The sequence below is a fragment of the Agrilus planipennis genome, unplaced genomic scaffold, assembly GCF_000699045.2.
Source record: "Agrilus planipennis isolate EAB-ADULT unplaced genomic scaffold, Apla_2.0 scaffold25, whole genome shotgun sequence".
Classification (NCBI taxonomy): domain Eukaryota; kingdom Metazoa; phylum Arthropoda; class Insecta; order Coleoptera; family Buprestidae; genus Agrilus; species Agrilus planipennis.
In genome coordinates this window covers 248,208-258,901 of record NW_020439112.1, presented here as the reverse complement: position 1 = coordinate 258,901, position 10,694 = coordinate 248,208, and the positions used below count along the sequence as shown (strand labels likewise).

The 10,694-nt window shown below is 35.1% G+C and overlaps 1 protein-coding gene across 1 annotated transcript; it reads right to left on the bottom strand.

The window, feature by feature from the left end:
• Positions 1-3,996: 3,996 nt before the first annotated feature.
• On the bottom strand, positions 3,997-4,976 carry LOC108738440. Its single transcript, XM_018471850.2, has one exon. It carries the CDS (start codon positions 4,891-4,893, stop codon positions 4,063-4,065), a length of 831 nt encoding a protein of 276 aa, XP_018327352.1. The 5' UTR covers positions 4,894-4,976; the 3' UTR covers positions 3,997-4,062.
• Between the last annotated feature and the right edge of the window lie 5,718 nt (positions 4,977-10,694).

The window sequence follows — 10,694 nt, the reverse complement described above, 5'->3', positions numbered from 1 at the left end:
GACGTGCGACTCTGGCGTGTAGCGAACGGATACAAAAAAAATATACGCGCAACAATAAACAAACAACGAAACACAAAAAGATAACGAAATAAATAAATAAAAAAAAAAAACAGAACATCGAATCCCCGCGAACTCGCGGTAGACGCGATCACGACAACACACCGCTACTTCTATGCGTACGAAACTGAAAGTGGTCGACGATTCACATCAGCAACAAACTGCACTGCATGTCACTGGCCTAAGCGGGCCAACAATTACAAAGTGGGGCTTAAAGCCAACGTGATAAAGACGAAATTGCAGTAGGAATACATTTAGATCAAAGACAGAGCTAAGGTAATGCAAACGATGCACTTTGTGTCGGGCAAGTGCCCACATTCAAGTTATGTGGAAATGTCCTGTACAATTACGGATTATTAGGAATTTTACAGTTTTATTTTTATTTGTTTTTATGGAAATGATTGATAATTCAATCAATTTCATTGAAAAAGGTTTCACCTACAAACATTACAGATAAACAATGAAAGATCCTAATAAACCTAAATTAACATTAAATATTAGGTACCTGTAGGAGCAACCAATATAATACACAAAAAGTTCTGTAAGTTAAATAATTTCGTACTTTAAATTGACAAGGAAGGGAGTCAGACAGGGATGTAAACTGTCACCGCTACTTTTTAATACAGTGTAAACTCTTTATAACGTCACTCGATTTAACGACAAACTCCTTAAAACGTCGAAATTGCTTGACTTTGGTTGGTTTACATTGTTTTATATACATTATGACACTCTATATAGCGTCACGCTCACTCTATTTAACGACAACAATGCGGCATTAGAAATCATTGAGCAGTACTTTCTAAGTTGCCGAAATAGGTAAGAACTGCAGCTGTGTACGTTGTTGAAGAAGACGATCCTGTCCGTCCACCAAGCATCAAACAAGCACCTGATGCAGCGAAACTATTAAAAAAATACTTTTTATATAATCAAGTTGATCCAGCAGTACCTCAAGATATGATTAAGATACGTAACAAAATACAATTAAAATATTGGAGCAGCAAAAAACATCAGACGAAGATAACAGGCTATACGCAATGTATGAATAATAATGTTCGTGTGCAAAATGTGCACTATATTGGTAAATGCATATTATTATAGAATAGTAAAATAGTATCTTTTATTTCTCTCCATTTAACGACCACTCTTTATAACGCCGAAAAATGTTCACTCCCTTAAGTGTCGTTATGTAGAGTTTACACTGTATATACATCAAAGACGCGATCAACATCATTAAAGACAGTACAACTGTAGGGATAGATATACAGGGGCAAAAGATTAGTATGCTTAGATATGCAGTATTAGCATCTAGCAAAGAGGAGTTAGAGACAGCTTTAAATAAAATAGAAGCGCTATTAAGAAAACAGTATTGTTTGAAAATAAATAAAAGTTAAACAAAAATACTGGTATGCAAGGAAAGAAAAAATAGGGAAAGAGCGAATATAAAGATAAGTCAGAACGAAAGTAGTAGGGATATAAAGAAGAGGATAGCGCAGGGTCGAGTCACGTTAAATAAAAAGAAATCACTTCTGTGCTCGCGAATAGTTAAATTAGAAAAGATTGTTAAAGGTATATGTTTGGAGCGCGGCGCTGTACGAGTGCGAAACGTGGACAGTGGGCGCGGCGGAAAAGAAAAGGTTAAATGAGTTCGAAATGTGATTATCTCCAATTAAAATCCCCTTTAGTGGCTGTTACATTTATTTGGGTGGATCCTAGAGGACACTCCCTAGTGCTCTTCTTGTGTGACCTATTAAACTAAATAATTGTCTAGCATTTGTTGTAAACGATACTGGCTTTTTATTGTTTTTTTTTGTTTTAATTGAAATATTAAAGTTTTAAAGTTACGAAATGATACAATTGAGGGCTAATAAAAAAATCGTTATTGTATTTGACGGGTGCATATATATTTCCTTATGAAAAAATCAAGTTTTAAGCATGCGAAGTGAGTTAATTCAGTACACGATCGTTTAAAGAATTTCGTAATAGGTCATGGTTAAAAAGAGACGTAATTGCGGCGCCAAACAGTAAATTTAATGCCACCTTCAGGTTGAACCGCTCATCGAACAATATTTTTCTCAAAACTGATAAGGACACACAGTTGCTCAACATCATAACGTAAACATAATAAAAAGAGGTCCAAATTCATTTTGCAAAATTTTGGGTCAGTCCTTATGCGAAAACATTTATTGAAACTTTCCAAATTCCAAAATCAAACTTGTTACATTCGTTTGTGTTTTATATAATATGCTTGAAATTAGTTTAGAACTATTTTCTTTTTTTAAAATCAGCAAATCCAAAATCAATCAATAAATTGAAAATGAAAAACCTAATAGGTAATTTCTCGAATTAGAAATTAACTCTCCTTCGGGGTATAATTGTAAATTATACTATTACTAGATTTCACCCTATGTATTCTTCAAAACCCCTGACAATGTGTGTACAAAATTTCATGATAGGTTTTACCGCAGTTTTGCTCGCTTTGATGTCCAAAATACATGTCAAAGATCATCGACGACCACATCATCATCATCATCATCATAAGGTCATCAGTCGTAAGACTGGTTGGACACGTACCTCCACTCTTTCCTATCCTGAGCTAAACTTCACATTTCCCTAAAACTAGAACAGCCCACATCCTTAACTATTTGCGAAGATTAATCTAATCTAGGTCTACCTCTACCCCTCCTAACTTCCATTTCTGCCTCTAATATGTCTCTGACTAGACCTTCATGCCTGAGAAGGTGTCCTACCAACCTATCTCGCCTATTTTTTATTTACTTCCATAGAGTCCTCTGTTCTCCTATTCTTTCCAATACCTCTTCATTTCTAACCTTTACTACCCACGATATCCTCATCATCCGCCTATAACACCACATTTCGAACGCTTCTAGCCTTTTCTTTTCCGCCGCGCCGACTGTCCATGTTTCGCACCCGTACAATGCCGTGCTCCAAACATACACCTTTTATCAATCTTTTTCGAATTTCTAAATTAACCGTTCGCGAGCATAGAAGTGACTTCTTTTTATTAAAGGCGACACGACCCTGCGCTATCCTCTGCTTTATATCCCTACTACTCCTTCCATCCTCACTTATCTGATTTCCTAGGTATCTAAAATTAGCCACTTCTCCTAATCTTTCGTCTCCTATCTTTATATTCGCTCTTTCCCTACTTTTTCTTCCCTTGCATACCAGTATTTTAGTTTTACTTTTATTTATTTTCATACAGTACTGATCTGTCAGTACCGCTTCCATTTTATTTAAAGCTATCTCTAGGTCCTCCTTGCTAGATGCTAATACTGCTATATCATATGCAAATCTGAGCATACTAATCTTTTGCCCTTGCACGTCTATCCCTACAGTTGTACTGTCTTTAATGATGTTGATGCCGTCTTCGATGTATAGATTAAAAAGTAGCGGTGACAGTGTGCATCCCTGCCTGACTCCCTTCCTAATATTTACTTTTCTACGTTGCATCGCCAGCTCTATAACTGCCTGTTGCTCTTTATGCAAACTAAGTATCACTCTTCTATCTTTGTAATTCATCCCTACATTTTTAAGTACTCTAACCACTCTATGTTTTTTTATGTACCCCTGAAAATGAGTGTACAGAATTTCATGGTAGATAGATCAAAAATCATAAAATCAAGATCCTTCCACCTTCCTTCAAGATAATTCTAGATCCAATAAATATGTGGGTGTGTCATGTTTAGGGAAATAATTAGGAATTAATTAATTTAGAATTAAAATACAGAATCACAATAATACGTAAATCATCGGTTAGACAAACACCTGTAGTAGGTTCTTCCTATTCCGAGGCAATCTTCGTATTTCCCGAAAGCTACGTAGAACATCACGCATCCCTAACTATCTACCAAGCCATTCTCTGTCCCTCTTTATTCCTATTTCTACGTCTCAAACTAAAAGTTCACGTATCAGAATAAATTACGTTAAAAAAATGTATATTTATACGCAATACAAGAATAATAACACAAAACTTAAAATAACTCGTTAGAATTTGATCCTTTTCAGAATTTTCTTTTTTGCTTGAAGTAAATCTAAAAGCCACCGTTCCCGAAATATTATTCTTCCCGGAACGTGTTCAAGAGAAGATCCTTCTATTTTGTAGGTTACTTTTACGGGACAACATAGCGGAATGCTGTCCTCGATGACAATAGTAAAAAATATAGAAGCCGTAACTTGAGGCACGGGATACGGTTTTGTTGATAAGGACCATGTGCTCTTGTAATAAAACAAATTTTTCAAGCCGCTTCGTTCATAACCGATACTTTCTAAGCAGTAGTACCACTTTTCTCTTGTATACCAACTGGCCATGAATTCTAAAATTTTCTTGCCTCCTAGTCTAGGAGTAAACTCGCCAACACTGGGCCATTTGAAGTAGAATAGTACGTCCTCAAGACCGTTTTGTTTCATTACAGGGTAGAACGGTTTGCAGAATTTAATTCCGAAAATATCCGAGTCCAAACTGCACGGATAATCCTCGAATTTGCAACATTCCAATTCGTACATCTTCTTAGCCGTTAATCGAAGAGTACTTTCGACTACGTAATTGGCGAATGCCTCCTTGTCCGCATAGCGTATGCAATTAATGCTTGCTAGTTGGTCTTCCGATTGACTTTTACATTCTGATACATTACACGACGGTTCGTCTTCGTATTTATGTATCTCTTCGTGCAACTCGCCTTCCGCTTCCTCTACGCCGAAGGTAGCGCTAATGTATTGCAATTTAATGTTAGAATCCGTTAATTCGTCTTCAATAGACTGTTCTTCGGCACCTTCCGGAACTATTTCTCGAATTGTTGGCAACTTGTGGCATGCCATTTAGTTATTAAATTAATCAATAACAATAAATACAAATATAAATACTATATAAATAAACTACAATAAGACTGCTTAAAGTGACAGACAAACATTATTTGATAGCAGCTCTCTAGAATTTTATGAAAATGTGAAGCGCATGAATGTCTTTCTAAAATATAGGGTTGTTCGGAAAGTCATTTCGTTTTTTACCGACAGAGGATTTAATTGTAATCTTTTGCACCCAACTTCACATTTAAGCCGTATAATTTTTATATGCTTTGAGAGCTCATATAGCAAGGCTTGTGTGTGAAAAATTCCAATTAATTCTACGCAGTAGTTTTTGGTTGGTGCCCTTTTAAATATGGAGAGCGATAAGCAGCATTTTCGACATATCTTACTGTTTTACTACAGAAAGGGTAAAAATGCTGTTCAAGCCAGAAAGAAATTGACTGATGTGTATGGAGAAGGTGTGTTGACAGTACGCCAGTGCCAGAACTGGTTCGCTAAATTTCGATCCGGCAATTTTGATGTCGAAGATGCACCACGTTCGGGAAGGCCGGTTGAAGCTGATAAAGACGCGATAAAGGCATTAGTTGATGTGAACCGGCGAATAACAACACGTGAGATCGGATTGAGGTTAAATTTATCAAATTCAACAGTTTATGACCACTTGAAAGGCCTGGGATTATCCTCGAAGCTCGATGTATGGGTTCCCCATGTTCTCACAGAGAGAAATCTGTGTCGCCGCATTGACGTCTGCGATTCGCTTCTCAAACGTCACGAAAATGATCCGTTTTTGAAGCGCATCATCACTGGGGACGAAAAATGGGTTGTATACAACAACGTCAAACGCAAGAGGTCATGGAGCAAAAAAGATGAACCGGCTCAAACCATTTCCAAAGCCGATATTCACCAAAAAAAGGTGATGCTGTCTGTTTGGTGGGATTTTAAAGGAATCGTTTTTTTTGAGCTTTTACCGGATAACACAACGATTAATTCGGAAGTCTACTGTCATCAGCTGGACAAACTGAATGATGCACTTCAACAGAAAAGGTCAGAACTAATCAACAGGAAAGGTGTAGTGTTTCACCAAGACAACGCGAGACCTCACACAAGTTTGGTCACTCGCCAAAAGCTTTTACAGCTTGAATGGGATACAATGCTACACCCACCATATTCTCCAGACCTGGCACCATCGGATTATTATTTGTTCCGGTCACTCCAAAATTTTTTAGACGGTAAAACCTTCACCTCAAATGAGGAGGTCAAAAACCTCCTCGATCAGTTTTTTGCCAGCAAAGACCAAAAATTTTATGAGCGTGGAATTATGCTACTACCAGAAAGATGGCAAAAGGTGTTGGACCAGAACGGTCAATATATAATTTAATAAAGTATTTGTTTATTATACGAAAACTGTCTTTCATTTCCACAAAAAAAAACGAAATGACTTTCCGAACAACCCTATAGAAAGTACGGATTGTTCAAATCTTAATAATTTGTTATAATTCCTGTCCCCACTGTCTCTCGGACCGAGGACCTCTTCAGACCGATGGCCCAATACTATTATGCCTTTTCTGCCACCGGTTCCTATGCTTATTATTAGTCCAAAACACTGTTACCATGTAAATTTACTCAAAATACTTACAGCAAGTACAAATACGTGTAGGTACATATTTCTCTATACATATACAGGTAAGGTAAAACGATCACCGGACACAAAAGTTACACATTTATTTGCCACTATTTCTTCATTTTTTTATATCCTACAAGCGAAAAAGACATATTAGAGGCAGAAACAGGTGTTAAGAGGAGTAGATGTTGACCTACATTACGCAAATAGTTAAGGATCTGGGATGCTTTAGTTTTAAGGAAATGCGAAGATTAGTTAACGATAGGAAAGAGTGGAAGTACGCGTCCAGTCCAACCAGTCTTAGGACTGACGACCTTATGATAAAGTGAAAAAGCTCTAAAAACTGCCTTAAACTAACTGAATTCTCAAAATCTTTTGAACAAAAAGTAACAGCCCTTTAAAAACTTTCAATTACATTAATTGAACTTAGATTTCCTTATTGGCTTAAGGGATTTGTAGAAAAGATGATGCCACCTTTTGATGATTGCATATTGCTACTAGAATATCCCTATGTTTGATTCTTAACTCGCCGCTAGTGTATAAAGAATTGCTCGTGTTAGATTATAGAGTTTCTGAAAGGACAAATCCCTAGGGATTTGTGCATGTAAATTTTACTTCTAGGTGCAAAATACGTGTTCTACTCCTTCTTTTCGAGAACAAATGCAATTTCCTACACTTTAAAATGCATTTACTTAACAAAGTTTCCGCGACCTAAATTCTTCAGATTCGTTGTTCTCGCTTTATCTCTACAAAACTATCTTATATTATTATAAATGAATACCCATAACGTATGATATTTCATTGCGCAATTTTTACATATTACATCGCCAACTATTTGTTAAAATCACACCGATTACGAAATTCTGCATAATACCAGCGTATACGTATCCTGTCCCGATAACGCGAGCCTTGGAATAGATTACAAAATTACCTATGATGTTGTTAATTACTGCATTACTATATAGTTTGCGTAGTGCAGAAAAGTTTTTTCGTAATTTATAAATTAGAAATTAAATACACGAACCATCCTTGTAATATTTTTTACAATTGCAATGCAATTACGTAAAATTGGGACACAAGTACAAAAGTTAAATTCAAAAGATGAAATAAAGCCGGAAGTTGTATAGTAAGTACACAGTTTCCTCATCAAAGAAAAGGAGCTTAAGGAGCTACAACCCCAGACCTTATCGAATATAAAAATTCCTTTTTTCCTTTCGAGGCACGGAACCCTACTAATGGTACAAGTTTTTGACTGTTAAAAAGGTACAATAACTCAAGAAATGCCATGAGTATTTTAAACAAATAGCAATATTCTCATAAAGAAAGCATCTTTTTAAAAAAGTATTTTAACAAGACTAGCAAATATGTATGCAAGTACATATTAGGATTTTATCGCGGCTTCACATACGTCGATGTCCTGCAAACGTGTAAAGGATTATCGACGACAACATAAAACCAATTTTTTTGCACCTCGGGAACAGTATTTTTTTTCTGCATAAAAGGTATCCTAAGTCCTTTTGTATACTCCTAACAATGTGTCTACAAAATTTCTTGACAGGTTTTACCCGAAAAAAAAAATTTTGGGTGTTTCATTCCCACCAGCCAATAATGCTGGTGGGCGGGCAGTCCCTCCGGACTATGCCGGAAGGTAGGGCGGAAGGCCCTCTTAGGCTCCTTTCAGGAATCGTGGGAATGGGGTGGGCGGTGGTTCGGGTGAGAAAGATGAGACAGACGAAATGAAGACAGAAGAGAATGAAAGATTATCTGTGGAATATTACTGCCCCGGCATTTGCCTAAGTGATCCAAGGAAACCACAGAAAAACTTGGACCAAGGCAGACGGACCCGGAATCGAACCGGCGTCCTCCCGAATGCTAAGCAATGGTTTAAACCTCTAGGCCATGCCGCTCGGTTTTTCTTTCGCCTTGATGTCCAAAATTCGTATCAAAGATCATCGACGACTACATGAAACTAATTTTTCTATACCTCGGAACAGTATTTGTTTTCTGGATAAGGTACCTACCCTATATCTTTTTGTGTACCCCTGACGATGTATGTACAAAATTTCATGATGATCGATTAAGTATGTATTATAGTAATGTGCATACGTACAAGTTATTACGATAATTAATTAATTATTAGTTATTTGTTATATAAACTAATACTAATACATAGCAGGTAATATGATTTTATCGAAATAGTTTGATTAAAACAATTATCTACATTATTATAGTTAACTATCAAAAACTAATGCAATAATTTTTATCAGAAATAAAACACTGCTACCAATTATTCCACAAACAAACTTTTAGCTCTCTATTAATATTAATGAGATTAATATGTTAAACAGTATTATGCATATGTACATAACAGGAATTTTTGAATTAAAATATTTTATTTCGCTAATTATGCTACTTCAGGTTGCAAGAGTCGGTCAAGGTATAACAAAATATGTAATTTACAAATTACCGTACTTATTGTGATAGGATCTACAGAAGGTAAAAAATTACTGAATTATTGGGTGTTTACCCGTTTTAAAATATATTAAATTACATGCCTAGCTTTTTCTACAGACGAAAACGCGATGTTGAAATTTAGACGTCCTTCGTCGGACTTTGTTTTCTTAAAAAACGTAAATAATGATGACTAAGGATTGATGATGATAATTATTTGCACAATTTTTAGTAGGTCTTCTTTTATATTCTATTAAAAAACAATAATAATTTAATGTAATAATTATAAAAATGATACTCTTATCATTAGATAATTTCACACATATATTATAATGTAATCACTGACGATGTCCTAATAAGGCGAAACGTACATAGAAATCCTTTAATAATAAAATTACCTGTTATTTTCTTAATTACCTATTTAAAGTATTGCGCCAAGAGCTATCAGCTTGATCATTTATTAATAATAAATTTAAATTAGGATTCATCATATGACATTATTATCCTACACTCCCACAAATAAATTGAATTTATACGAATACGAATTGTGACTGTTGTATACTATTCAAACTTCAAATACTGTAAATTCCTTTGGAATGATATCACGCTGGTTGCTTCAGTTCTACCTCTCACATAAATATTTAGTGGACACTACATCTAACGTATGTACCTAAGTATTCTTATGCAAATTGGAAAAATACCCTTGCATTCCTAATTCCACGTACGTAAAAAAAATGTTACAGTAAAGGTCATTCGGATACACGAATAATAAATCAAAAGGAACAAATTCTATTCTATTGGGAGTTTATTATATGACTTTTCCAAGATTTCCCATTGAAAATTTTACAAAATCCTACGACCAATTTGGTGTTTATCCACACAAAAGGATTACATTATTCGGATTGCGCCGGCTGTGGAAGCTTATCTTTTTAATCGACTTCAAAGAAAGGAAGTTCTCAATTCATCGAAATATTTTTTTATGTATGTTCCCCGATTACTCAAAGACGGCTGGGTCGATTCCAGAAATTCTTTTTTTGTGTAAAAGGGTGTACTTCCTAGGTGGTCCCATTGGCACCAAGTCAGGATCTGATGATGGGATCCCGGGAAAATCGAGGAAAACCCACAAATTTTATAGGGACGCATAATGTGTTTTATATATTTTTTGTCTATCAATTCTGCGATTACTCCACAAATTATAAATTGATTTTGATTATTCTTTTTTTGGTTGGTAGTTCATACTTCAAAGGTGGTCCCATATAAATTTTATCAAAATTGATTCAGTGCTTTTTGAAAAAATCAACAAAACCATAAAATATGTACACACTAAAAATTGAAAAATAAAGTTAATTTTCTGAAAAAAATAATAAAAACCAACTTCAAGACTATACCTACATGTACAAACTTCTAAAACGTAGAAAAATTTAATTATTTCAAAGCAAAGTGCATTACACTGAATCAACAAAATCATTGTAACTTATATACATTTTCAATTTATAATTAGTTATTTTTGGAGTCGATGCCAGTCAAGAGGGTCAGTTTAATCCTGTCTTTGCAACAAAGTTTTCATCCGATTTCTTTTATTTAAACTCTAGGTAGCTATGAAGGTTATTTTTGCTTGGCTAGCACCGACTCAAAAAATAACTAATTATAAATTATTATTGATGTATATAAGTGTCAATGATTTTGTCAATTGTTCTGTAATGCACATTGCTTCAAAGTAATTAAAATATTATTTTCTACT